The sequence below is a fragment of the Poecilia mexicana genome, unplaced genomic scaffold, assembly GCF_051168715.1.
Source record: "Poecilia mexicana isolate PSO_F unplaced genomic scaffold, ASM5116871v1 scaffold_21, whole genome shotgun sequence".
Classification (NCBI taxonomy): domain Eukaryota; kingdom Metazoa; phylum Chordata; class Actinopteri; order Cyprinodontiformes; family Poeciliidae; genus Poecilia; species Poecilia mexicana.
This window is the reverse complement of record NW_028263390.1, coordinates 23392949-23407200: the sequence shown is the minus strand read 5'-3', so window position 1 is coordinate 23407200 and position 14252 is coordinate 23392949. Positions and strand designations below refer to the sequence as shown.

General features: G+C 42.3%; 2 protein-coding genes across 2 annotated transcripts in view; one reads left to right on the top strand and one right to left on the bottom strand.

Annotated features, from left to right (window-relative positions):
* Positions 1 to 6746: 6746 nt before the first annotated feature.
* On the top strand, positions 6747 to 8582 carry LOC106911297 (uncharacterized). Its single transcript, XM_088002159.1, has one exon. It carries the CDS (start codon positions 7228 to 7230, stop codon positions 8539 to 8541), a length of 1314 nt encoding a protein of 437 aa, XP_087858285.1. The 5' UTR covers positions 6747 to 7227; the 3' UTR covers positions 8542 to 8582.
* Positions 8583 to 11473: 2891 nt separating this feature from the next.
* The window catches only part of LOC106911296 (C-1-tetrahydrofolate synthase, cytoplasmic-like), a 6536-nt gene continuing 3757 nt past the window's right edge, over positions 11474 to 14252 (bottom strand). The window contains exons 7-12 of the mRNA XM_014978078.2: positions 14146 to 14246; positions 13360 to 13496; positions 13175 to 13286; positions 12979 to 13106; positions 12603 to 12667; positions 11474 to 12398 (exon numbers count right to left, since the gene is read on the bottom strand). Of these exons, the coding sequence (XP_014833564.2) occupies positions 12614 to 12667; positions 12979 to 13106; positions 13175 to 13286; positions 13360 to 13496; positions 14146 to 14246 (532 nt within the window). The 3' untranslated portion in view covers positions 11474 to 12398; positions 12603 to 12613. The remainder of the gene's footprint in view (positions 12399 to 12602; positions 12668 to 12978; positions 13107 to 13174; positions 13287 to 13359; positions 13497 to 14145; positions 14247 to 14252) is intronic.

Here is a 14252-nt window from a genome sequence, read left to right as displayed (position 1 = left end):
GAAGAGGATGCTGGGCCGCAGCTCTTCGTCAGCAGACAGCCGTGCCTTGATGACCGACGGCCGCCTGGCAGCTCCAAGCTTCGTGACAATCTGCAGTTTTCTGACCAATCAGCTCCTTGATCTGGAGCTGGAGTCCTGGTGGAAAGAAAGTACATCCCGCCTTACCAGAGCCACTTTCAGTTCTGACAACAGAATTTAGTAGGGAAACATTTCACACATCAGATGTGAAAACAAAACAGTAAAAATACACTAAATATATTTGACGTCATCCTGTTGTTCACGCTGCAATGCATCCTGGGTAGATGACATGCTGAGCTAAGAGCTGTGAAGCTAGCTTCAGCCAGACGGAACAGAAACATTGAGTAATGTTCAAGCTCTTCAATTTGAACTGGAGCCTTAGCTTTAGCTAATGTTGTTAGCTCTAGTTAATGGTGTTAAATCTGGCTACCAACATTAGCTAAAGCTAATTAAAACAGGTATAAGTAATGGTTTTGGCAGTAGGCCAGAGCCAAAGCTCAGATAAATGGTCTGCTAAAGGCCTCATTCACAAGGCTAAAGGTTGTGACCCTGAGCCAGGTTGGAACGCAGCTGTAAACACAGTGGTGGAGGGGTCATGATGAGGGCTTGTCTTGCGTAAACTTCTCTGTATCCCGCAGGTTTTTGATGAAGTTTGGTCCAAACTGGGTTGTCAACGGAAACATGAATGAAGGCGTTTCAATGGCCTAGTCAAAGACCAGAGAGCGGCTTGGACAAGAATTCAAGGCGTATGGGGTGTACTTACTTTTTACCGGAGCTAAATCAGTCAGATGTTTACAGGCTCAAATGGTCTCATCTGTGTTTTGGTTCTGCTGCCATGATGATGTTTCATTTTTTGAAAGTTTGCAGCCTGAGGTGAGTTTCTGTTTCAGAGATCTGATTGGAGGAGAGCAGACGTCAGCATCGATCAGATGTGTTAATTAATAATCAATAATCCCGTTCAGATTAGCTGTAAAATCAGAAAAAAGAAAACAATCCAGAATGCTCCTTTAAAGCTCTGTGCTGCTGCTGGGGTCAGAGGTCACATGACCAGGATGTTCCAGCCGAACACGTGACTGTCTTCTTTCTCCGTGTGTCGCCATAACAACAAGAAGTTCGGTGTCGACGTGTTTTTGTACACGTTTTGTTTTTCATTGATGGAAATGTTTTGTAAATAAATGTCCTTTTTCCACCAATCACGTCACAGATCTTTAATTGGGAGTTCTCCCTTGTCCAATCGATGAGTCGATTAAATCAGGAGCTTCTTTGGTCGAAAACAAATTAATTATTCTAATAGAAATAAGCTACAAATGTGATTTATTTTGAGCAAAATGACCCGAAACGACAGCGGACCTCTGGGTACACTGGCAGGTTCAGACCAGCAGGGGGCAGCAGAGGAAAGAGAAAGTTAAGACATTCAAAGGGAAGCAGCTTTAAATCATTATACATCAAAATAAATGCTGAATTATTACTCGCATGTATATTTTATTAAATTTATATTTTTATTTTTTCTTCTATTTTTTAGTTTTATTTTACCACTGATTCATATTGTTCCCAATAATCTCTGTGTTCAACTCAAGGTGATAAATTATAAACATTAATCAGGATTTTGTTTGCATCTGGGAAGAACTTCAGGAATATTGCAGGTAAATTTCCAACTGTTACAGGGAAAAAATGAGAAAACCAGTAAATTATTAGAGGAATAAGACGATATTTAAAACAGAAACTGCTCAATGACTCATCGTTCAAATTAGGATGAACAGAATTAAGCTATAATTTATCCTGTTTCTGATTTTTCATCATGTGTAGTTAAATTTAAGTCCCTTTCAGCTCAGCTGAAAACTTTAAGCTTTTTCACTCGGGTGCAACAGAAATTAACTCATTTTTATCCTGTTTGAGTTTTTCTGTTGTAAAACCATCAGAATATCGTTCAATGAAACATTACCTTTGTCACCTGCAGGTGGCGTTGGTCAGTTCCCACAGTGTTGAAACAAAGTCCAGGTTTGCCTCCACTTCCCAGAATGCCGTTCGGTCCGGACTCAGTGAGTGGCGCGCTCACCTGGCGGAGGGTCTGATTGGTCGCCGCGCTGTTGCTTAGGGACAGATGGGGGTATTTTTACTCTCCATCTCTATAGAAACAAAAGCTGCTGCTCTTCTTCTTCACACCTTTAAAAATAGACGTAATCAGGAGGATGAAGACCTGCTGCACATCGATCACTGATCATTGATTACTGATCAGTGAAGCAGCTGAAGGGTTTATTTCCTGTGCGACAGGAAGTCAGAGGAAGAGGAAGCTTCAGATTGTTCTGCTGCTTTTATAAAAAACTTTACATCTTCATCTGCATTTATAGTTTGATTTTAACTCTGATCAAATCTAATCTGAAGATTAGCATAACAAAAACAAACCGTGCTGCGTTCAGGGACAGATTGAGCAGGAAGTTTTATTTATTAGATTTTAAGAATCAGCTGGTCCAGAAATGAATCAAACCACCAAAATAAAAGAATAATTATTAACTTGTGCTTCACATTTCAACATTTATAACCAGGGTTTGGACAGGAATCCCAGATTTGAATTTACTACCTCTACAATATTTTTACTACCAACACAAAATCCAACCAATTTTGCAGCGATTTTCTCAATTTTGAGAGATCGGTGATGAGTCGATATTTATGAAGCCAACATCAGTCTCTGATCTTTTCTACTTCAGCAAAGGTCTAAAAATCAGCCACTTTCCTCTCCTGCTCTGCAGTAAGAGGTTTGACTGACAGACCGGCTACCAGGTCATGTCTGTCAGTAGTGACCCCACTGTTACCAACTCACAGACTTTCTTCCTATATTTAGGGACATTTCAATAAAAAATGGCACTGGCTAAAATCAGCAGGTCAAACTTTTTATAGATTGATAATCTACGATCTGTGAGAAAGCTGCAGTTGGTGCACTGACCCATGAAAGATGACGGCTCATGTCAGACTAAACTTTATCCCTCTGACTGGAAGGTCTAACTGTGACTTTATCTTGACCAAAACCTCACATGTTGAAAACAGGATTTTAGTGCTTATCCTAAACCCATAAGACTGAGGATATTTTTTAAGAATATCAGTAAAATGCCTTTAAGCCGATGTTTTGGGACAACTGGATGAGGTTCAAGGGAATCATGTTTCACACACCAACTCTGTCAGATCATCGTTACAATTAGAGCAGCTGTTGGAATTAGCTAATCAGCCACCGATAAACTCAGATGATATAATCCCAAAATAACATGAAACTGTTAAGGACTGAATGTGCTGCACTTTGTGTTTGCAGGTTTTATGGTGTTGAGTCCTCATATACAGTGGAGCCGTTTGTTGCTATGGCAACGAGTCTGAGCGTAGCAAAGTGGGGATATGAGTGGGTTTGAGTTGTTCTTTGGGTTTGAGTTGTTCTTTGGGTTTGAGTTCTTTGGGTTTGAGTTGTTCTTCGGGTTTGAGTTGTTCTTTGGGTTTGAGTTGTTCTTTGGGTTTGAGTTGTTCTTTGGGTTTGAGTTGTTCTTCGGGTTTGAGTTGTTCTTCGGGTTTGAGTTGTTCTTTGGGTTTGAGTTGTTCTTTGGGTTTGAGTTGTTCTTTGGGTTTGAGTTGTTCTTTGGGTTTGAGTTGTTCTTTGGGTTTGAGTTGTTCTTTGGGCTTGAGTTGTTCTTTGGGTTTGAGTTGTTCTTTGGGCTTGAGTTGTTCTTTGGGTTTGAGTTGTTCTTTGGGTTTGAGTTGTTCTTTGGGTTTGAGTTGTTCTTTGGGCTTGAGTTGTTCTTTGGGTTTGAGTTGTTCTTTGGGCTTGAGTTGTTCTTTCACGGTTTTTCTGAGTTATTTTCCCTTTGCTGCTCTAAATGAAGGTTTCATTTAGTTAACAGAACCGCGGCTGCGCGGCTACGGATGGCAAGGAAAAGGATCGACTTTTTGCCTTCGCGACATTTCCGGATGTAAACAGTAACATGAAACGTGTCTAAATGGTATCAGCTGATAATGTATGATAAACTTGTACGTAAAAGTTTTACCACTTTTCCTACAACTGCAGTGGGATTTTCAGTTTTGAGTTTGTTCACGCTGCAGCTGGAGTTACTGAACTCACTGTAGAGCAGCTCAGCTCTGCTTTAGGGTCAGCAGGTCGCTGGTAAAACTTCAGCTCGTAGCTGAGCTTGAGTTTGCAGTTGCATCATTTCGTTTAGCACCAGAAACCGGAGCTGGGATCTGCTCCACGGTGGAGCCTCAGCCCGCGCAGGGATCCGCCGCGGATGAATCCTCCGCTCGGTCTGACCGTTCCAGGTCACATTTAGATTTTTTCCTGCATACTTTACAAAATGCCTTTCGGTCATCTCTAGTCTTTGAATCTCGGATCATCGAGCCAAAGTTGTGAAACTTATATTTTCCCATGGCGAAGCGCAAAATGACTAGCTAGTCTCAACGTTAGGCGGTTCCAACACTACGCATGCGCACAGCAGCTTCAGCTCAGGTCCTGGAGGTACCGCAGTTATATTTTCATACAAATTTTAGTAAAACCAACTTAAAACAGTAAGTGAGCGTCAAAGGAAAATTACAAATATTTTGAAGGGATGATCAAAAATGTACCACTTTTTACTACCTTTAGATACTGGCCTGCATTTTTACTGGCCTTAATTTGAGCTCATTTAATTTACTACATTTTACTACCGTGAGGAAGCCCTGATAACGGTAATAAATGAAAATAAGCATGAAAATACTGAGATGAACTGATAACTGACAAACTGGGAATGAAACTGAACAAAATAACTTGAGACTTTATAAAACCATTCAATTTCTTCTTAATCTATTATTATTATTCAGCCCATCCTCTTCTTTATAAAACATTTTAATTTTAGTCAGACTGGATGGTCTTTGACTAGGACATTTTAACCCATAAAGCTGCTTTGATGTCCTAATTTAGTTATATCCATCTTCCCATCAACTCTGACCAGCCTCCCACAGCATGATGCTGCCACCACCGAGCTTCACGGCGTGTTCAGAAAAAACTGTTTCAGTTTTGATTTCATCTGAAGAGAATCCTGGCCTTTTCCTCTCCATGTCCAGGTCCAGGTCCAGGTCCTGGTCCAGGTCCTGGTCCTGGTCCAGGTCCTGGTCCTAGTCCAGGTCCAGGTCCTGGTCCTGGTCCTAGTCCAGGTCCAGGTCCAGGTCCTGGTCCAGGTCCTGGTCCAGGTCCAGGTCCTGGTCCTGGTCCAGGTCCAGGTCCTGGTCCAGGTCCTGGTCCTGGTCCATCTTGTCTCCATGTCTCTCTGAGACATTCAGAACCTCAGATGTTGTAGAACCAGAACCTGCTGCTGGCCTCCATGTTGCTATTTTAATCATTTTCTTTTTCTCTCTGCTGTCACATAAAATGCATTAAATCTCGTCCCTTTGCCAACATGCATGTATGTAGCCTCTCTCTCTCTCTCTCTGTGTGTGTGTGTGTGTGTGTGTGTGTGTGTGTGTGTGTGTGTTTGTTGTTTGTTTTGAGACTTTCTGATGAAATCTGACAGAAATTCGTTAAAGAAATAAAATCCTCGCCCCCTGAGGCCATGTCGCTTCCTCCAGCGCTGCTGTCAGCTTAGTGAGCAGCAGAGCGGTGTGAAACGCCAATCAGTGCAGTTGCCATGGAGACCGAGGTGGCGATGCAGCAGCATCATCAGCTGAGGATGAGGAGAGGCGAGCTCGGCGCTTCCCTCAGTCGGAGAAACGGATCGGATCAGCCGGACGGAACCAGGTGAGGTTCTGCTATATTCCTCTCTGATCGCTCCTCATGCCTGATGACATCATCACGCGTGTTTGATGACATCATCAAGGTGCATAGAGTTTCAGATTTAAAGAAAAAACAGAAACGGCTCTTAGGGAAACTTTGTGCTGCAGCGGATGTGATGGGTCAGCAGGTTCTGATCCGGTTTCATTCAGATGTCGAAATTTGAAGCGTTTTTAATTTTTCCTCTTTATTCCTCAGATTTACAGTGAAAATCAGAAAGTTTGGTTAAATTTCCTTTTCCATTTTCCTCCCTTATAATTGACCTAAAAGTAATAAAATCTGCTTTGGACGTGGAAATATTTTTAAATCTTTCATCTTAGATTGAACATAATTCCTTTAAATTTGATGTAATAATCAATTTGTTATTTTTTACACTCTAAAAATCATATATGATTAGATTTAAGTTAAGAAAAAAACACTTTCAGACAGGAGATGGATGGTTCTTTTATTTATTTTTCCAGAATTTCTTTGAATATTCAGTCTAAATTCGCTGCAGTTGCTGAAATGATTTAGAAAACCAGTTCAACTTACAAAACAAATAAACTTCATAAGAACTCAGTTTTAAAGACAAGACAAAGTATTTTTCATTTATGTAACCTGTCACTCAGGTACCGACTGTAGATGATATTTGATCTAATTTGAATGAAAATGCTGATTATATAAGTCTGTCTGACAGATTTGTAACTTTTCAATATTTTTGTACATCACTGTTAAACAGTCTCGAAAAAAATGTGAAGGAGTTTTTCTCCTAAATAAATAACATCACATAAATTATGGTGTCATCTGCATACAGTCAAATCTCACAGAAAAAACAGGTTAAACTGTGAAATGCAAAGCTAATTTTCATTATCTAATTATAAACATCTGGAGTTTTTACTGTCCTCTGAATTAAATGTAAACTTTGGAGCTTCTTAGAGCATCGAATCAGTTTAACTTTAACTTTATTTGTGTGAATATTCACTTTCATTTTTCCTTGAATTAAATAGCTACTTTAAGTTTTGGTCATGATTGAAGGTGTAAAATTTAACAAACTAAACTATTGAACTTACATTAAATCAGTATCTCAAAATGTGTCAAAAATCAAACATCCATTTTTAAGGATGAATCTTTTAATCCTTAAGATTAAAAGAAAAATAAAGTAACTGATGCAAAAAAAAAATCTAAATCTGGCAGCTGGAGGTTTGGTTTCCTGTTTCTCAGTTTTTATAGTTGCTGTTAATCTGCTGATTGTTTTCATGCTGCTGTTTCCAGTTTCCGAGCGGCGCCGAGTCTCTGTGTGACTGAGAGTCTCGGTTTAATATCTGCCGCCGCCTCGTCGCTCATCAATCACCATGAGTGTCTCTGGTTGTTTGTCTGCAGGAGTTTCATCTCAGCAGCTGATGGTTCATCTCAGCTGACGGCGAGCGGAGACGCCTGGAGCGAGAGGGAGATCCAACATGGCTGCCGAGCAACGCAACATGGCCACTGAGGACGGAGAGCGAGGAGGACTGAGGAGGAAGCCGACGGGTCCACCGAGGCTCCTTCTGGGAAGAACCAGAACCAGAAGCACTGGAGAGGAAACCAAACCAGAACCGGCCGGGAACGGGGAGGAAACGTCGGCTGTGAGCGACGACCAGACAGCCTGCAGGGGGCGCCAGAGCGCTGCAGGGAAAAGGAGACGCAGGTGGTGGAGCGGCATGACCTCAGCAGTGGGCTGCATCAGGAGACAGGAGGACGGTGAGGCTGGTCCACCAGAGGGGGCGCTGCAGAGACATGAGGACGGTGAGGCTGGTCCACCAGAGGGGGCGCTGCAGAGGCCTGAGGACGCTGAGGCTGGTCCACCAGAGGGGGCGCTGCAGAGACAGGAGGACCATGAGGCTGGTCCACCAGAGGGGGCGCTGCAGAGACAGGAGGACGGTGAAGCTGGTCGACCAGAGGGGGCGCTGCAGAGGCCTGAGGACAGTGAGGCTGGTCCACCAGAGGGGGCGCTGCAGAGGCCTGAGGACGGTGAGGCGAGTCCACCAGAGGGGGCGCTGCAGAGGCATGAAAAGATGAGGAAGATGAGGAACGTTTTGAGGAGATTCGTTCCGCTAAGGAAGAAATCTTCTCCGTGGTTCCGGACTAAACTGCAGAAATTCTTCATCAGAACGGGAAGGAGACGGTCCGTCCCGCCGGGACACGAGGAGGACGCGGTGTTAGGGACGGACCCGTGTGCTTCCGGACTCGCCGGGATTCTTGAAGGTCCTCCACAGGTCCAGATGTTCTGCTACCAGGTGAAATGTTTACCTGAAGACCCGGAGCCTACTGCAGAGATGACGGACCCTGAAGATGGACCGGTGCCGGTCCAAACGGCTCATATAAATCAGGTTCTGGTGCGGGACGTGTCCTCAGAGGAGGACGAGGTTTTGTTTGACTCAGAACTTGTTGTGGACCTCCATGACCAGCCCACCTTCGAGTTCCCCACAGAAGACAAGACGGTCCAAATGTCTGTCCCGCCCCAACCATCCATCAAAGGACCGTCCATCCGGATCCAGCTCTGTCCTCCGGACGAATCCGCCCAGGAGGAAGAGGAGGAGGAAGGCTGGGTGGGCGTGGCCTCTGCAGAGAGCCACCTCCTCCACCTGATCTGCTCCGACCCGAGCGAGCGGCAGATGCTGCAGGCGGCTCGGTCGCTGGTCAGAACCGCCATGACCGCCGCCGTGGATCAGCTGACCCGAGAGCAGCGAGGCGGCGGAGGCTCCGCCCACCTGGAGCCACCGGGCGCCAGGTGACGGTCTGAGTAGAACTAGAAAACACCTGGCTAGCATTAGCATTAGCATTACTGAAACAAACACCTGCATAGATTCTCATAACAAGCTGTTGATGCTGTAGCCTCATTATAACGACCACATGAATGTTTCTCCACCTGAACGCGGCATCATAACCGTCCTCTGCTAAGCTAGCTGCTGCACTACGACACTTCCTGATGGGAATGTCAGAATAAAAGCGCTTCCTGTTCTGATCATCTTATGTCATTTATAGTTTAAATTTAATCCTATTACTATTCAGTAAAAGATTTTGGATTAAAATTGCACAGTGAAAAGTTACAGAGTTTCATAATGAATGAAATTTTATAAATAAATGTTTAAACTTACAGAGGTTTGGGAGGAGCAAGAAAAAAACATGAGAGGAAATGAAGAATTAACGGAAAATTCACGGGAAGAGATGGAGCAGAATAATTATTAGTTATAACTAAGAAATGAAATGTGAAGCCAGGATTAATAAGCACACGGAGCTGCACATAGAAGGGGTTTATTCTCAAAAAGACACTGTTCCCTCTGAGTGTAAGAAAAAAAAAGAAATTCAATATGTGGAGAAATAAATGGCCCGTATTTAGAACGGCAGAAAGCCTTCAGTGAAACGGCGGGCTAACAACGAGGTTAGCACTCAGAGATGGACGCAGCTCCACATAAACGATGTAAACTAACAGCATATAATAGCTTAAGAAACGGCAGTGGCGCCTCCAGAAGAGGACAAACAGAAGAACATGACATTAGCTTCATCTCTGTAGCTTTGGGAAGATAATTCAGTTCCAACATTAATTACCGAACACTTGGATTCTTCTCTCATGTCGCCATCGTCCTTCTCCACCAGGTCTCGGATCAAAACATGTCCTTCTCTTCCGTTTCACCAGTTAGTGCCACGGTACATAAACAAGAGGTTTTTTCTACTTCCGGTAATTTTAGACCTCTCTGTAACAACAGCACCACATGCTGACAAAAACAAGAATTACAACCAGTCGGTGAAATAAAAGCAAAACATGGTTTACAAAATACATTTGACATGTACCCATTTTTCACCTGGTTACAGAAGAATGACAAATTAATAATTAAATGAGAACTATTATTAATAAATTATGAATAAAAGTTCCCATTAGATATGCTTTTTAAAAAATTCTGGTTTTATGAGGAAATTATTTTGTCAAACTCAGTTTATTCATTTCATAATGGTGTTTTATTTACATATTTCAGGGACTTAATTTTTTTAACTGCTTACATTTCATGGTTTTTAATTTTAATTAAATTCTATGTCTAGGTAAATATATATGTATAAATAAATAAAATAAGCTTCCAATGAAAAATATTTTTACATATTTCATTATTTCATGGGGACAGTTATTTATTTATTTATTTACATTTTATAGTTATTTATCAACAATATTTATTTAATTAATTAATCTGAGAAACTTATTTCTAAATACACAAATAAAGATTAAACCATAAAATAATGACAGGATGAACTAAGGCAGGATTTAAGTAAACAACAAAGAAATGATCCAAAAACAAAGGAATATTACATCACAAAAATATTATGATTAAATAAGTTTTTTGGATTCCAAAATATGTCAGATCATTAATTGACAGTTGTCAATTAATCAACATTAAGAATTATATTATATTTTAACTAAAATATAATAATAAAGTTAATAAACATTTCAGGTTTGTATTCCTGAAATGACTCTTGGTAGAACGTCGGATTTACAGGATCGTTGTTCCTCATTTATCACATCCTGGTTGCTGGATGTGGAAACAGAAGAAACTTCCAGACAGACGGAGGAAAATCGACAGGAAACGAGTAAAACCCAGAATCCAGATGAGTTTTTCTTTCTTTCCAGATTATTTCACCCAGACAGAAACAAGAAGCCGAGTTTCTCTCAGCTCGTTTCTATTTAAAGAAAACTTCCTGCTGTTGACAAGTGGAGCCGCTCTAATGAGCCCAACCGGCCCCGGGGTCCGGGCTCCGACCCGCAGCAGGAACCCACCTGGTCTCCATGGAAACCGACGCTCTGGGCCAAAACACATCAAAATAATGTTCTTCCTGTATAAAGTATTCACACCCTGTGAATATTTCCGTATTTCTTCAACATTAAACCAGAATCTGCTGCAGCCGCCTGATGCTAAGAGGCTGTAAATCTGGACCTGAGCATGATGCTGCCACCACCGTGTTTCACAGGGTGTGGTGAGTTCAGGGTTTGGTTTCTGCTGCACAAAGAGTCACGTAGCATAAGATCCAATAAAACAGGGAAAAGTTTAAGTGGAAAAAGATTTTCAGCTTTGACGTTTGCTTAATTTTTTTCTTCAGATGTTTGAAGGCTCAGTGCCTCCAAATCCGAGGCCGTGGTCTTGAGCCGGAAAAGGGTAGAGAGCCTTCACTGGGTCAGGGGGGTCGTCCTGCCCCAAGTGGAGGAGTTTAAGTATCTGGGGATCTTGTTCATGAATGAGGGAAGAAGGGAGCGGGAGATCGAGAGGCGGGTTGGTGCAGCGTCTGCCGTGAAGCGGGCGCTGTACCGGTCCGTCATGGTGAAGAGAGAGCTGAGTCAAAAAGCGAAGCTCTCGATTTACCGGTCGACACGCTGGAGGGACGATGTCTCTCTGCTGGCCTGGGAACGGCTTGGGGTTCCTGGAGGAGCTGGAAGAGGCTGGAGAGGGAAGTCTGGGCCTCCCTTCTGAAGCTGCTGCCCCCACAACCCGACCCCGGATAAGAGGAAGAAAATGGATGGATGGATGGATGGATGGATGCAGGATGGATGGATGCAGTATAGATAGATGGACGGATGGATGGATGGATGGATGGATGGATGGATGGATGCAGTATCGATAGATGGACGGATGGATGGATGGATGGATGGATGGATGTTTGAAGTTTATGAAATAATCCTGCATGTTTATCAGAAGGGAAATATTTTATTTATGCAGATGCTAATAAAGGTTAATAACAGAAATATGAACTAAAAACATCTATAGATTCTGTTTTCATGTTTCAGAATCTTTAATGTGAATCTTGATCTGCAGCCCTGAAGGTTCCAATCACTGATCAATCAGCCTGATTGACAACTGATAACAGTCGTCAATCAGGTTCAGCTGGAGACGTTTTAATTCTGTCTGCAAACCGAAACAAAACAGAGAATTGATCAGATTTTATGAACAAATCATAGCCTCAAATAGAAACTGAATCATTTCAGATGAAATCACAGAGCTGCTTTCATTAACGCTCTACTTTGGATTATAGAGGCTTTTTCTTTTTTAAATGACAGTTACACCAGGTGCAAACAGCGACATTAAATTACAGTAGAGATTTAACACATTAATAATAATAGCTGTTATTTTCCATTTTCTCTTTCTGAATATTTTCTGTCTGATTATTAAACAGTCTTTGCTTTTAAATGTATTTGATTCCATTAAGAAAAACGTATTTAGGTGCATCTTAAAAAGCACGTGGCTACTGTAGAGAAGAACAACTTACTCTTAACACGAAAATATTAAAGTAAAAATAAGAAACAAAACTAAGCAGATGAAAGTTTAGAAAGTGAAAAAAAAGCTGAAATCTGCTGTTTCAGGAGCCACCGCCTGACGAGGCTTTAGGTAACATACTGACTACTGATATCTACACCAGAAAACCACATCAGCTTTGGTTTCTGACAGGATGAATCCGAATCTCAGCTCTGAGGTTTTGTTGTTTTATTTATTGTAAACATTTTTATCATAATTTCTGGTTAAACATATTTTAGCTGCAGGTTGGAAAGTTTCAGAATAAAATAAAATATAAAAAATGGATCCAAGCTGCAGCTGGAGCTTCACTTCATCCTGAGCTGCAGAAAAACAACAACAGAGAAACTTTAACATCAAACAGGCGGGAATAAAATAAATGAATTATAATAAAACACGATGATCTGAATCTGGTTCTCATTTCAGTTTGAGCTGCAGGAAAACAGACGAGTTGAAACTAAACTGAATATTTTAGTTGTACTTTTTAAGGAAAAATAAAAAGTCTGAATGTGAAGGATTTTATTTACCTGTCAGATTTTCACCTGAGTGACTGAGACCTGAGGAGGAACCGCTGAGCGCTTTGGACCGTGTTCTGAAAGGTTCAGACATGAAGAAACTCACGATGAAAATATTCAAAACATACAAAAAAAATATAAAAAACAAACCAGGAGACAGAAAAATACTGATTGGACATAAATATTTGATGAACCACAAAAGAAAACAGATATTAATATTATTCAACCAGGAGCTGCAGGAATTATAATTATTTATTATTTAAATCTGTTTAAATGTTGGACTGAAAACTAAAATTAAATTTGAATCAGAAATAAAATGTTCTTACTGATGTACTTTATTCTGATAATTCTTCATTGTTATAAATAAAATGTCATTATTAATATTAACCTCCATCAGCATGGCCACCGTCATCGGCCCCACCCCTCCAGGAACCGGCGTTAGGAATCCTGCTCTCTGATTGGCCGAGGCGTAGTGAACGTCACCAACCACCCGCTTCCCGCTGGCTTTGGTCTCATCTGGAAGAGGTCAAAGGTCAGCCTGGTGTTCCCGCCACAGAGCTGCACAGGAAGTGGATCTACTGAACCTGGAAGGTGATTGATCCCGCAGTCGATCACCACGGCGCCGACCTTCAGCCACTCCCCCCTCACCATCTCGGCTCGGCCCGCCCCCACCACCAGGATGTCGGCCCGGCCCACCTGCCCAGGGCGGGGCGGGGTCAGAACCGCCGCAGACAGACGGCGGTCTGTCAGCGGTCAGTCTGTGACTCACCTGCTCAGGTAGGTCTTGGGTCTTGGAGTGGCAGGTGGTCACGGTGGCGTGACGCCACAGCAGCAGGTCGCGCATCGGAGCGCCGACGATCTTACTGCGACCGATGACGACGGCGTGTTTACCTGCCACTGACACGCCTGAAACAGGAAGTCCATGAGTGACATCACAGGAGGAAAGAGATTAAAGATGGCTTCCCTGAAGTCACATGACAAAATAAAGCCCTGGTATTGGTTCCCTGTGGGATTCTGCCTCTTTAGAAGACAGGAAGTGGAGAACAAATGTTCTTATAATTATTATTAATATAGTGTATTTTAAGAAAAGCAGAAGATCTAGAAGGAGAAGGTCTGCCTGGTGGACTGGGAAGGAAAGTTTCTGAACATCTGAGTTTAAATCTGAACTGTTTGCAAAAATAGAGTTTAGCAGTGGTCTAGTCAAAACCCAGATTAAATCTGACTGAGATGTTGTAGAAAGATTTTAAACAGGTTGTTCATGCTGGTAAATGTGTCCAAACAATAAATCAACTCTGCAAAGCAGAGAGAGTCAATCTTCCTCCACTGTGATGCTAAAGACCCATTAGCAGCTATCATGCTAACGATATCTAATTGGCGCAGAGGAAGAACATCCAGTTATCAGGTTTAGGGTGTGAATACTTTTCCTCAGAGTTGGATTGGAGTTTCTTCACTTAATAAATAACATTTTCATTTTAAATCATCGTTTTGTGTTCACTCAGGTTGTCAGCTTGTCTCTTTTCTTCATTAGCCTGACTGAGTGTGTGCGTGGCGCCACCTGTCTGCCGGATGAGCTCCATGCAGCCGTTGGGGGTGCAGGGGATGAAGCAGTCGCTCAGATCGCCTCGAGACAACTTTCCTGCGTTGATGCAGCTCAGCCTGGAG